Raw genomic sequence first — 14,619 nt, forward strand, 5'->3', positions numbered from 1 at the left:
CTCTCACTCTCTCATTTGTTCTTGAGGAATCCCGTCACCCCATGACTTGAGGACACTTAAGCAGCTCTCTGGAAAGGACCACATGGAGAGGAACTGAAGCCTCCTGCCAACAACCAATAAAACTTGCCAGTCAGATCCACCAGCTCCAGTTAAGCCTTCATATGTCCGCAGCCCCTGAACCTCACGAGAAACCCTGAGCCAGAACCATTGACCAAGCTATACCCAAATTCCTGGCCCACAGAAAAGGCAAGAAATAATAAGTGTTTATTGTGTTCTGTGCCACTAAATTTGGGGGTAATCTGTTCAAAAGCAATAGCAATGAATACCTACCAATCTCCCTCTGGAGAGTAGAAATGGGGAAATGGAGGGTTTTTTTTTTTCACTTCCTACATTTTTACTTTATACATTTAAGATTGTTTGGATCTTTAAAGTCATTTATATTTAAGGAAAGGGAAAGGAATAAAGTTAGACTTAAAAGTATTTCAAAAACTTTTTTTTCCTGACCTTAAAAATAACACTAGTGAAAAAGGACAAAGTTGGAGGACTGACACTACCCACCTCTAAGACTCACTATAAAGCTATAATAATCATAAAAGAGTGGTACTGGAGAATAGATAAATAGAGCAATAAAACAGAACAAAGAGCCCAGAAATAGACTCACACAAATACAGGTAACTGATCTTTGACAAAGGAGCAAAGGCAATTCAATGAAAACAGGATAGTCTTTTTAACAAATGGTGCTGGAACGACTGAACATCCACATGCCAAAAAAAAAAAAAAAAAAAAAAAAAAAACTAGATATTCACCGTATATTTTCCACAAAAATTAACTCAAAATGGATCATAGACCTAAATGTAAAACACAAAATTATAAACCTTCTAGAAGATAACATAGAAGAAAATCTAGGTGATTTGGGGTTTAGTAGTGAGTTTTTAGGTACACCAGCAAGAGCATAATCCAAGAAAGAAAAAAACTGATGTTAGACTTCATTACAATTAGAAACTTCTGCTCTGTAAAAGGCTCTGCTAAAAGAATGAAAAGACAAGCCACAGACTGTGAAAAATATTTGTAAAACATATATCTGATAAAGGGCTTATATCCAAAATATAAAAAGACTTCTTAAAACTCAACAATAAGAGGACAGGGCTTCCCTGGTGGCGCAGTGGTTGAGAGTCCGCCTGCCGATGCAGGGGACGCGGGTTCGTGCCCCGGTCCGGGAAGATCCCATATGCCGTGGAGCGGCTGGGCCTGTGAGCCATGGCCGCTGAGCCTGTGCGTCCGGAGCCTGTGCTCCGCAACGACAGGAGAGGCCACAACAGTGAGAGGCCCGCGTACCGCAAAAAAACAACAAAAACAAACAATAAGAGGACAACCCAATTAAAAAATGGGACCTCACCCAAAATGATATACAGATGTCAAATAAGCATATGAAAACATGCTCAATATCATATATCCTAGGGAATTACAAATTAAAGTAACAATGAGATATCACTATGCCCCTATCAGAACGGCTAAGATCCAAGAAACTGACACCACCAAACGCTGACAAGGATGTGGAGCAACAGGAACTCTCATTTGTTGCTAATGGGAATGCAAAACAGTACAGCTACTTTGAAAGACAGTTTGGCAGTTTCTTACAAAGGCAAATATAGTCTTATCATATGATCTAGCAACCATGCTCCTAGGTATTTATTCAAATGGGCTTAAAAGTTACATCTTCATTAAAAACCTGCATACAAATGTTTATAGAAGTCTTATTCATAATTGCTAAAAGCTGGAAGCAACAAAAGTGTCCTTCAATAGGTGAATGGACCAAAAACAAACTGTAGTACACCTACACAATGGAATATTACTCAGTAACAGAAAGATATGAGCTATCAAGGCATACACACACACAAAAACAAAACAAAAGACATGGAGAAACCTTGACTGCATAATGCTTAGTGAAAAAGAGCCAGGCTGAAAAGGCTCTATGCTGTATGATTTCAACTATATGACGTTCTGGGAAAGGCAAAATTATAGAGGCAATAAAAAGATCAGTGGTTGCCTGGAGTTCGGGACTAGGGGTAGGGGACAGGGGTGAAATATATGGAGCCCAGGAATTTTTAAGGCATTAAAACTATTCTTTATGATACCGTAATGATGGATACATATCATTATATATTTGTCAAAACCCATAGAACTATACAACACAAAGGATGAATCCTCATCTAAACCATGAATTTTAGTTAATAATAATGTGTTACTATTGGTTCACCAATTGTAACAAATGTATCACACTGATGCAAGGTTTGATAGAGGAAACGGGTAGGGAAAGGAGAGAGAAAGGATATGGGGACTTCTGTACTCTGTGCTAATTTTCTATAAACCTAAAACTGTTCTAAAAACTGAAGTCTATTAATTTTTTTTTAATAGCACTAACTAATTGAAGGAAAAGTAGAAACAAGGTAATACAGCCACCCATAACCTCAGCAGAAAGATGACCACTGTTAACACTTGGGCTTAGTTCCTTCCAGTCTCTCTTCCAGTTTTTTTTTTTTTTCAAATCTCTACATGTATGCCATTTTCTAAAAGAGTTGAAATAATTCTGCTAAACCCATTCTGAAGGTTTATGGTCTAGTTTCAGTTTGGATTTTTAACTGCAAAGAAAGTAGCCCATATAAAACACCAGTGATACCAAAAACAGATTCTAGAGGGGCCAGTTACTATGGGAATAATTGAAAATAAATTTCATTTCGCACTACACCCTGGTAATGTACTGACCAGAAGGAAAGAGAAATATTTGGAGTAAGTCAGAAGAGCAGCCAAGAAAACTTCTAATAAAGAAGGCAAATACGACAGCCTATGGAGGTTTCAAAGAAGCCGGTAGCATCACCGTGCAACTTAACTACTTATGCTCTTGCAGCAACCATGTCAGCAGGCGGAAAGGACCCAGGCATGAAGTCTGGAGTGCGCTCTCTCGCTCTCTCTCGCTCTCTCTCTCTCTCTCTCTCTCTCTCTCTCTCTCTCTCTCTCTCTCTCTCTCGCTCTGTCTCTCTCGCTCTCTGTCTGTCTCTCTCGCTCTCTCTCTGTCTCTCTGTCTCTCTCGCTCTCTCTCTCTCGCTCTCGCTCTCTCTGTCTCTCTCGCTCTCTCTGTCTCTCTCGCTCTCTCTCTCGCTCTCTCTGTCTCTGTCGCTCTCTCTCTTGTCTCTCTGTCTCTCTCGCTCTCTCTCTCTCGCTCTCTCTCGCTCGCTCTCTCTCTCTCCTTCACTGATAGTTTGATGGCCAAACAGCCAGCAGGTCTCTCTCAGGATGTGGGCTGTCTCTGCAGCGTGGTGCAAAGCCAGGAAAAAAATCACTCCTTCCCCCCAGTGGAGATGCTCCAAATGTTCAACAAGCTGCAAGGCTCAGGCTGGACACTGCACCGGTCCTTAGCACTGGAGTGGGCCCTGGGGGCTCCCCGATGTACAGGGGTTAACATTTTAGATGTTAGATCATGGGGCAGTCTGGAGGTTCTGGGGGATGGACCAGGATGCCAGAGGGTAGAGGGCACGCAGGGAGCTCAGATGAGTGACTTTTCCCACAGAAGAATCTTAATAGATGAAAAAGCAATAAAGCCAGATGAGGGTGCACCAACTGAACTGTCACCTTCCCGCAACCAACACTTTTATGAAAGACGAGGCTGTTTAGAACACACCCCAGGGGCAGCCTTGAAGGGGAAAAGAAGAGCTGCTATCATAGAAAGACAGTGGTATTGTTCCCACCTCAGGAAAGAGCTCAGCTTTACAGTCAAACAGATCCAGTTTCACACCCACATCTGCCATGCGTTACTACAAATTATATAATCCTCGCTTTCCTCATCTGTTAAATGGGTATAACTGTTCCTCCCCCATGAGGTTATGATAATGAGATAAGCCCTGTGAGGTGCTAGCCAAAATGCCTGGCACAGAAGTGCTCATCCAATACAGCGGCCGTCGCCGCCGCCACCACCATTAGAGGTGGCTGGTCTGTGCTCTTGATCTCTTTCCTTTTTCTTTGTTAACACAGCTGGTGGCCCCAGCTCCCTTTCTCTGTCCATGTTCCAATGTAGATGCCTAGTCACTATTGCCATAAAAAGACAAAGTACCCGAAGTGTGAAATATCAGGCAGTTATCTTTTTCCTACAGCATCCCAGGAATAGTTCCGTACTCTGGAGAGAAACAAAGACTTTTGATGCCAAATCACCCCAAATCACAAAGCTACAAAATTATGGATACTTTGGGTAATAGCGTCTCAGTCAAAGCATAGGATTTAGGATTAGAGTTGCCATGTATCCTCAAGGCTGCAGAAAATCCAGGGTTAGAATAAACAGTGACTGATTGATTATCAATATATGACACCATTTCCAAATGGTGCAAAAGAATACCCTGCTGTTTATTTTCTTTCTTTAAGCTTAGTTAACAGATTCATATTTTTGTTTTGAAAAAAACTTAATATTGAAAACTATAGACAATCAAACACATACCTGTCCCGCTCTCCCAGAAATGACAATTGTTAACATTTGTTATGTTTGCATCGTCTTTTTTTAAAAAGAAATAAAATATGACAGATAAAATTAAAATCTATTTCCTTTCCTACTCCCAAATTTATTTCTTGCGTATAATCACTTTCATGAATTGATCTTTGTCAAATCCAGTTCTACTTAATTCTGGTCTTTATCTAAATTTTCTTGTTTTTTTTTTTTTTTTTTTACGGCAAGTAAATAAAAAGAAACATGGGAAATGTGCCCGGTGAAGATGTCTATGTGAGGAGGGGCTTTCTGGCCTCTGAAACTGCACCATGACACACCCCTCAGCTGCTCGCGAACAGCACACACTCACTGCAGGTAAAGGCTATTGGGGGTCATCTTGCAAACCCAGACCTACAAACATCTAGAAAGCAGTGCAGACCCCCATAAGGCCATCTGCTGAACTCCAAAAGGCTTACCTGGGTCCAGGTGTGTGAAAGAGCCCACCACAAAGTCCAGCGTGGACACGGCCAGCAGGAGCAACAGCAGCAGCTGGAGGCGGATTATCCATTTGACACCTGCTAGGTTAATCCCCAGCAAGGCCAGAAGCACCGCAACTGAAATTCCTCGCACGGCCCAGATATTCCTGAGACTCAGCAGATCTGAGATGGATTCAGCGAAGCCAGTGATATACATGGCACCTGCAACACACTGACAGGCAATTCAAGGTAGGAAGGGTCAGCAAGAGAAAAAAGCAGCAGGGCTGCCCGGCACCGAGGACCCTGCTCACCTTCGGAATTCAACACCCAGGAACCATCATGGGGGTTAAATGAGCCCTTCCTGCTCAGGAGTCCTGCCTGGGGCCCCCTTTCTTCTCGTCTACATCTCTCCCACCATCCAGAGGGGAGAATGATTGTCGGTGGTAACTAAGATGAAAAGGTTATGGAAGGAAGAAGATGGGATTCTGGGCCAAAGAGACCTATACAGGCCCCTGTGAAGAATTAAATAGAGAACAGGAGCACAAGGGGGAGTCCCATCTCAAAGCCTTAGAAGGGCACTGAAGGAAACCCCAGTTTTTTCTCTATTTCTTTGCATGTCACTATTATTATTTTTTTGTGTGTGTGGTATGCGGGCCTCTCACTGTTGTGGCCTCTCCCGCTGCGGAGCACAGGCTCCGGACACGCAGGCTCAGCGGCCATGGCTCATGGTCCCAGCCACTCCGCTGCATGCGGGATCTTCCTGGACCGGGGCACGAACCCGTGTCCCCTGCATCGGCAGGCGGACTCTCAACCACTGCGCCACCAGGGAAGCCCTATTTTTTAAATTACCTAAAACTCAGAAATAAGAAAAAAAAAAAGTGGGCAGCACGTCCTTCCAATGTCATATGGAACAAAGGCTACCCAAGGACTATCTAAGTGAATGTACTTAGTTCTACTCACTGTTTACTACTGCTTAAATGTATCAAACGTCCTAGACTTAGTGAAGTTACATGTTAACTTATGGATTTTTTTTCTTCCTGCAGAGATGTATAGAACTCCTGCCTGGTGGAACAGACAACACAAAAGATTAGGGTTTGTGGTCCTGTAAGACATTAACCGGTTTTGTATCTAACCTAGCAATCTTATCCTTATATTTATTTATGAAATTGCTGAACTAGGAATTTATGGATTTGATCTGTCTCCATCGAGGGTCCATACCTCACTTCTCAACCTTAACATCTTCCCGGCTCCTCCACTAGTTAATGAGCTGAATAAACCCTTTGTCACATGTTTATTTTATCTTTGCCTGAGAGTCAGGATGCTACCTCTTAAAAAACCTGAAACATAATTTCAAATAAATATTTGAAAATAACACCAGCCTCATTTTCCATAGTTCCTCAGCCCCCTTCTCTTATCGGGTTGGTCCCTTTACCCTCCCCCAGGGCCAGCAGGGCACTCTCATCACTGTCGCTCTGCACTTGTTGCTCTCTCAGGAAACAAACTCTAGTCAAACCACAGTCAAGTTCCTCCTTTTCCATGAAGCCTTTCCTCATCCCCTGTTTCTGAATAAATACTATGCTTACTGCTGGTACCTTGCAATTAATTATCTGGCTCTGTACTCTATTATTATTTCACGCACATAAGTTTGTCGCCCCCCACACACACCAAGAACGCAAACATCTTTAAAAAAATTTTATGCTGATTGCGCCTCCTAAAATCCCCTGCATTTGCTAACTACGTTGCAAACAATCTATAAATACTTTATGATATGTTGACTGTATGAAAAATGCTCCGGGAAGCAGACACCATTAAGTTTTAGTCCATTAATATAAAGACAAGAAGGCTTATACAATTTCTGTGTTTGAGGGGAGCTCACCAAGGAGGCTTCATTCTTCACTGAGATCGGCTCACTTTGCAGCTAGATATAACATCATTGTCGGTATTCCCCAAATTTAGAGTAGGCATTTCTGTCTGTATTTGGGTGAGGGGGGGAAGCCCAATAAATGTAGGGGAGGGCTTCCCTGGTGGCGCAGTGGTTGAGAGTCTGCCTGCCGAGGCAGGGGACACGGGCTCGTGCCCTGGTCCGGGAAGATCCCACCTTCCGCGGAGCGGCTGGGCCCGTGAGCCATGGCCGCTGAGCCTGCGCGTCCGGAGCCTGTGCTCCGCAGCGGGAGAGGCCACAACAGTGAGAGGCCCGCGTACCGCAAAAAAATAAAAAATTAAAAAATGTAGTACTGATTATCGTTTGTACAGGCATCACTTTCCCAGGTGTCTGAGGTCTCTCACATGCAGAGGGTGATGCCAGAACTTGAATATGACTGTTTGCACCTGGAGCTTCCAAACCGATTACTGAAGTAACCCCAGTAGCGCCCCTCTCTCAGGTTTGTACCTAAAATCACTTTTTAGCCCAAAGATGCCAGTAACAAAAAAAGTAAAAGCTCTGGAGGATATGTGACAAGAGCACGGTGGTCAGAAGCATAGCCTATGAAACCAAACTACCTCAGGCCAAATGCTGTGGCTCCCAGCCTTAGCTGTGTGACTTGGGAAAGTGTTTCAACCTCTCTGTGGCTCATGTCTGCCTCTGTGAAACACAGATAATAATAGTACTTACTTCAAAAGGTTATTGTGAGGAATAGAGAGCCCAGAAATAAACCCACACACCTACATTCAATTAACCTTCAACAAAGGAGGCAAAAATATACAAGGGGAAAAAGGACACTCTCTTCAGCAAGTGATGGTGGGAAAGATGGACAGCCGCATGTAAATCAATGAAGTTAGAACCCCTCTCACCTTACACAAAAATAAACTCAAAATGGCTTAAAGACTTAAACATAAGACATGATACCATAAGACTCCTAGAAGAGATCATAGATGAAACATTCTCTGACATAAATCATACAAATGTTTTCTTAGGTCAGTATCCCAAGGCAACAGAAATAAAAACAAAAATAAACAAACAGGACCTAATCAAACTTACACGCTTTTGCACAGCGAAGGAAACTATAAGCAAAATGAAAAGACAACCTACAGAATGGGAAAAAATATTTGCAAACAATGCGACCAACAAGGGCTTAATTTCCAAAATATACAAACAGCTCATACAACTCAACAACAAAAAAAACAAACAATGCAATCGAAAAGTGGGCAGAAGACCTAAACAGACATTTCTCCAAAGAAGAAATACAAATAGCCAATAAGCACGTGAAAAGATGCTCAAATCACTAATTATTAGAGAAATGCAAACCAAAACTACAATGAAGTACCACCTCACAATGGTCAGAATGGTCTTCATTAAAAACTCTACAAATAACGTATGCTAGAGAGGATGTGGAGAAAAGGGAAACCTCCTACACTTGGTGGGAATATAAGTTGATGTAGCCACTATGGAAAACAGTATGGAGGTTCCTCAGAAAACTAAAAACAGAATTACCATATGATCCAGCAATCCCACTCCTGGGCATATACCCAGATAAAACTCTAATGCAAAAAGATATATGCACCCCTATGTTCACAGCAGCACTATTCACAATAGCCAAGACATGGAAACAACCTAAATGTCCATCAACACATGAATGGATAAAGAAGATGTGGTACGTATATACAATGGAATACTACTCAGCCATAAAAAAGAATGAAATAATGCCATTTGCAGCAACATGGATGGACTTAGAGGTTACCATACTAAGTGAAGTAAGTCAGAAAGAGAAAGACAAATAATATCACTTAATATGTGCAATCTCAAATATGACACAAATGAATCTATCTACGAAATAGAAACAGACTCATAGACATAGAGAACAGACTTGTGGTTGCCAAGGGGAAGGTGACTGAGGTAGGGATGGAGTGGGAGGCTGGGATTAGCAGATGTAAGCTATAATACACAGAATGGATAAAGGTCCTACTGTATAGCACAAAGAACTAAACTCAATATCCTATGATAAACCATAATGGAAAAGAATATTAAAAAAAAAAGAATGGATGTGTATATGTGTGTATACACACACACACACACAACTGAATCACTTTGCTGTACAGCAGAAATTAACACACTATTGTAAATCAACTATACAATTTTAAAAAAAGAGAATTTAAATAGCAACAAAAAGAAGAAACCATCTTTTAAAAAAAAGGTTATTAAATGAGATAATTTAGGATTAAATGAGATAATTGGTGTAAAGTCCTAGAACAATACCTGGCTCATAGTTAGAGTTGGAGAAATAATAGCTATTGGCATTATCATTATTACTTTATTATTAGCTACTGATGTAAAGGAGACAGTAGTTAGCCATGAATTTCATTAAAATACTTTGTTAATGCTAAATAAATGATGGTAATGTCACTGGAAATTTGCAACGTAAGTTGTAAGTCAGGATTCTTGAAACTGAAGAGACTTACTTTTAAGGGAAAGCTATAACAGCCCAAAATTAAACCACCTTTTCAAAATCTAAGGATTTGGGGTAAGAGGTAAGGGTAATTATGGAATGTAGGTAAGTAAAAGTATCATAGAGATTTTATATTTGGTATGTGGAGGAGCTAACAAGTAATGTTTTTGTTTGGGAAGTATAGAAAAAGTATAATTATAGCTTCTAAAAGTAGATAATAACTACCCACAGAATGAAAAGCATAGTATCAATAGAACTTCCAAATCAACAAGGGGGAAAATACAACAGAAATAAATTTGAGCCACGTTGGCAAAATATGGAGAAATTTTTAAAATTTCAAATTATCTAGAAAGTAATAAAAAGGATTGATTCTAAAACTTGGGAAGCACATTAATCCTGCATTCAGAAGGGGAAAAAAGTATAATTCTAAATGTTCATATTAGTTTTAAAATGCAGAAAAATACATGAACAAAGTATTAACTTAAGAAGTGACTTTAAAAATCATTATAAATAAAAAGACAGTAGGAAGAAGTATTTAATAAAGGATATATGAAATTAATGAAATGAAAGAAAAATATGAAAGGATATAAAGAACAAAAGCTGATTTTTTTTTGAGATCAATAAAATACATAAACACCTGGCAACCTGATTAAGAGGAAAAGAGAAAGAGCAAAATTACAGACTTTTAGAGATGAGAAAAGGAATAAAACTACTCTTACATAAGAGAGGAAAAAAATGAATAGAGAAAGAATGTGTCACGAATTAACGTACATCCATATTATACAATACTAAGCAACTACTTTAAAAGCATGGATTCAAAGCATTGACCTAGAAGAATGTCTATGACTTACTGTTCAGTGATAAATAAAAGTCATGGAATAGAGTATGAAATTTGTCCCCATTTTTTTAAAAACAAGCAAGCACTTCAAAAATCCATAAACTCATGTAGATGAGCACAGGGAAAGATGCTGAAGAGGATGCCAGGCGTTCACACTGGTTACTGCAGGAGGGGAGGGAAACTACGTTTTCTTTAAATTATCTCTGATATGCTAACTGGCTACAATGAACATCATTTTGTAATTGTAAAGCAATTTTATAAAGGGAAATAAAAACAAACATATTGAGAGTTTTATTCTGTTTATGCAAAAACTGTGTCTGGGCACACAGAGCACGGTGCATCTAGGATGCAAGGCTCCCCAACAGCCGGCTCTCAGCCAGTGAGCTCGGGCCTGGCCTGGGCTCTGGCCTGCCCTCGGGAGAGGTGTGGACAACAGCGGCTGCCAGCCCTTCCCCAGAGCAATCCAACCACCCCAGACGTGGTCTCCCTTCCAACCATGAAGCTCCTCTTCATTGGAAAACATCCCTTTCGATTTGTTTAATGTATGAACCTCCCCAGAATTTATTATATTAAAAAAATGCTTTTATCTGCTCTTAAAGTTTATAATCACAGGCATTCGTTTTTCTCTTTCGTCCTCTACAGAGAACTTCTAACCCTCTGCCACAGGAAGCAGGGGGTGTCACCCGCTATATTTTCAGGGTGTTACGCCTCCCTTCCAGGGCCTCTGTTTTTAAAAAATTGCATTTTCACAATCAGAGGCAATTTTCTTTCCATCTTTGGGTACCTACCTAGAGAGCCAGAGTTGTCCCTCCACACCCCTTCCCTTCTCACACGAAATCCCTAGTTTAAAGTTTGAATTGGTTGGCTGTATGTCCTACATATGTGTTCCCTCCCACAATGCAAACCCCAGGTCCCTGAAAGTTTTCCAGTCCTCCACTGTTTTTACAGAGTCTAGCGAAGAGCAGGTAAGCCATGAATAGATGCTTTTAGACAGGACAGTGCAAGCTGAAGCTGGATATTCTGGTGTCCAGGGTAAGCAGCCCCAAAGAAGTGCTCAGGTGAGTGGGGCAGGGAGTGAGGAGAGACCCCAGCTCATCGCCTCCTCCACTGGCCCAGGGGTCTGACCCCACACTACAGGCCCCGCACCAACGTCTCAGAGAGATGAATGGAGAAGGGTTTGGGAGGATGCAAGGAAATGGAAAGATTTTGTAAGCTTTAAAAATCATTATTTTAGGGCTTCCCTGGTGGCGCAGTGGTTGAGAGTCCGCCTGCCGATGCAGGGGACACGGGTTCATGTCCCGGTCCGGGAGGATCCCACGTGCCGCGGAGCGGCTGGGCCCGTGAGCCATGGCCACTGGGCCTGTGCGTCCGGAGCCTGTGCTCCGCAACGGGAGAGGTCACAGTGGTGAAAGTCCCGCGTACCGTGGAAAGGAAAAAAAAAAAAAAATCATTATTTTAAGCGTCTGTATCTCCTAAACGTTGATGCTCTGGGGCAAGGGCCGGCAAACTTTGGCCCTCTGACCAAATCCTGCTGCCGCCTGCTTTGGGCATAAGTTTGACTGGCACACAGCCATGCCCGCCTCAAACTGTCTATGGCTGCTTTCACACTTACACAGCAGAGTTGAGTCACTGTGACAGAGACCTATGACACCCTCACAAAAAACTAAAACATTTACTATCTAGCCGTCTATAGAAGAAGTTTGCTGACCCTGCTCCGGGGCACAACAGGCCATCTCCTCTGGCAATTACTAAAGACACATGAGTGCATGCATGCCCTGGGATGAGGGAATTAGGGGTAATAAGAAACAGGAATAAGGACCCTCAGAAAACCCAACCACATCCTGGAAGAAAAAGATCTCAAATCAATGACATAACCTTCCACCTTAAGGAACTGGAAAAAGAAGAGTGAACTAAACCCACAGCAAGCAGAAGGAAGGAAATAATAGAGATTGGAGCAGAAATAAATGAAATAGAGGTCAGAAAAAGAATAGAGAAAAGCAACAAAACCAAAAATTGCTTCTTTGCAGACAAACCTTTAACTAGACTGAGGAAGAAAAAAAGAGAGAAGACTCAAATGATTAAAATCAGGAATGAAAGGGAGGTCATTGCTACCAATCTTACAAAAACAAAAAAAAGATTATAAGGGAATCTATGAATGATTATATGCCAAAACCTTAGATAACCCAGATAAAATGGACAAATTGCTACAAAGACACAACCTACCAAGACTCAAGAAGAAACAGAAAATCGGAATACGCCTATATAAGTAAAGAGACTGAATTAGTAATCAAAAGACTTCCTGCAAAGAAAAGCTCAGGACCATATGGTTTCACCACCAATCTCTACCAAACGTTTAAAGAATTAACACCAATCCTTCACAAACTCTTCCCAAAAATAGAAGAGGAGGGAACACCTCCCAACTCATTCTGTGAGGCCAGCATGAACATGACACCAAAACTAGACAAAGATATCACGAGAAAGCTACAGACCAACATCCCTCATAATATATAGGCAAAAGTCCTCAACAAAATACTAGCCAACTGAATCTAGCAACATATAAAAAGGATTAGCAGCCACACCCTGATTAGAAAGCCCACCCAGCTCAGCTGCAGAAGAAGCAGAGGCATGGAGAGGACCCTGACCAGAGGGGCACCAATGTTTCTGGCTTTTCTTAGTAAGAAGTTTTTTGATTACTAATTCAATCTCTTTACTTATGTAGGCACATTCTGATTTTCTGTTTCTTCTTGAGTTTTGGTAGCTTGTGTCTTTCTTTGTGAGCACCTTTCCTCCAAGTCACCTCACATACAGGAGGCTTCCTCTCTCTGGGAGGCGGGGAGGCCCAAACCTCAGCGCTGGTCCCCTGTCTGTGGTATCTGCTTCAAGAGTGGAGCTTTTCGTCTACCCAGAGAGCAGGGAAAGTGAGGACTGCTGTTTGTCCATCTTGCAGCCTGCTTGGCTATAAAATAGCAGAGAAGTGGAAAAAAAAAAATCGATAATACAAATCCCCAGGGTAATAAAGTAAACTGACAGTTTATTACTCACCTCCAAACTCCCATGCTTAAAGATCCTTCTCCATAAAGGCAAGTGGTTTTTAAGAGTGCACTGACCATGTGTCTGCCTTCCACACATCTCTCACACACACACACACACACACACACACAGCTTTGTGCTGTTGGAGAATCAGATGTATTTTTGCTACAATACCCTGCCCCTGCTGCTTTAAAAATAAAAGAAACAGACCGACACTTTCTTTGAGGAGACTCTTGTACTCTTACTCAGACAGATTCTTTTAACTGTTTTTTCAGCCACCCACCACCCTTTGCACCATCATTAAAGCCTTTTTCAGTCCAAGAAGTGCTTACAAAGAGCTGCTTCTTAATGTCCGCATTTGCTTCCTCAGCATTAGGTCACCGTCCCTGTGTTTTAGCTAAACACGCTTCAGTACTTCTCCCTACTCAGTGGTTTTCCGAGGGCCTCCGTCCACATTAGTATTCTCCTTCTCAGACAAAGCATCCACACAGGGGCTTTCAGCCTCCCTGTTCAGGCCATCAAGCTATCAATGCGTCTAGAGCTCCGGTTCATTTGAGAGCAGCCTGCTTCTAAGGAAGTCCTTGGCACAGGCAAAATGTCCCCTTTTCAGCGTAAAAGTGCCCCCGGGACCGGGCCACCCAGCTGCCACCCTGGCTCCGGCCACTGCTGTGCACTCCCCTCCCTAGAACAGGCTGTAAGGATGGTCCCAGCCCAGACCCAGCTCCCTGGTGGAAGCAGGACTCCAGAGGCAAAGGGGGTGGAAAGGACGGAGCCCTGGACTAAGGGTCAGGGCCCTGGACTATGAGCTTGGTTCCACTATGAGCTCCCTGCAACTGCCCACTTGCCTGTCACCAGGTCAGAGGGGAACGTGGATGAGAAGAAGGTGGCAGAAAGCAAGGCAAGGTAAGCGATTCCATTGGCCAGTGGCCTCACCTGTCCAAACACGTACAGCAGCCTGATGGCGCCTCCGGTCTGCCCACCGAGGACCGCCGCGATCATGGAGTAGACGCCGCCGGTGCCCACGTCGCAGTGCTCCCCAACCCCGATGCCGGACAGCACTGTGACCAGGGCCACCAGGGCGACGAAGGACACCAGAAACACACCCACGAGCACTCCCGTGTTTCCCTGCAGCGGAAGAGCAAGGAGCCAGGTCAGGGTTAGGGCACGGAGGGAGCACTGCCCACCGCTCCCACGCCCCCGGGGGTGGGCCCGCTGGACAAGGACAAAGGGCCACAGGAGTAAGGCCTGGAAGGGATTCCAGATGAATGTAGTGTCCCTGCAGCAAACTCTTAAGAGACTCCCCAGCGCCGACAATGTCAAGTCGAAGCCATGCCATACCCTCTTGAAGCCCCTCCTGGTCTCTCCCCTCTCCACCTCCCCAGGCCCCCTCATCCCTCTGCCGACAGCCCTCCCCCAGACGCACGC

The 14,619-nt window shown here is 43.0% G+C and overlaps 1 protein-coding gene across 1 annotated transcript in view; it reads right to left on the bottom strand.

Moving 5' to 3' along the window:
* The window catches only part of SLC12A8 (solute carrier family 12 member 8), a 132,794-nt gene that overhangs the window by 93,360 nt on the left and 24,815 nt on the right, over positions 1 to 14,619 (bottom strand). The window contains 2 exon segments of the mRNA XM_024754763.1: positions 4,945 to 5,176; positions 14,128 to 14,319. Coding sequence (XP_024610531.1) covers positions 4,945 to 5,176; positions 14,128 to 14,319 — 424 coding nt within the window.

This window comes from Neophocaena asiaeorientalis, unplaced genomic scaffold, assembly GCF_003031525.2.
Source record: "Neophocaena asiaeorientalis asiaeorientalis breed wild unplaced genomic scaffold, Neophocaena_asiaeorientalis_V1.1 scaffold423, whole genome shotgun sequence".
Taxonomy (NCBI): Eukaryota; Metazoa; Chordata; class Mammalia; order Artiodactyla; family Phocoenidae; genus Neophocaena; species Neophocaena asiaeorientalis.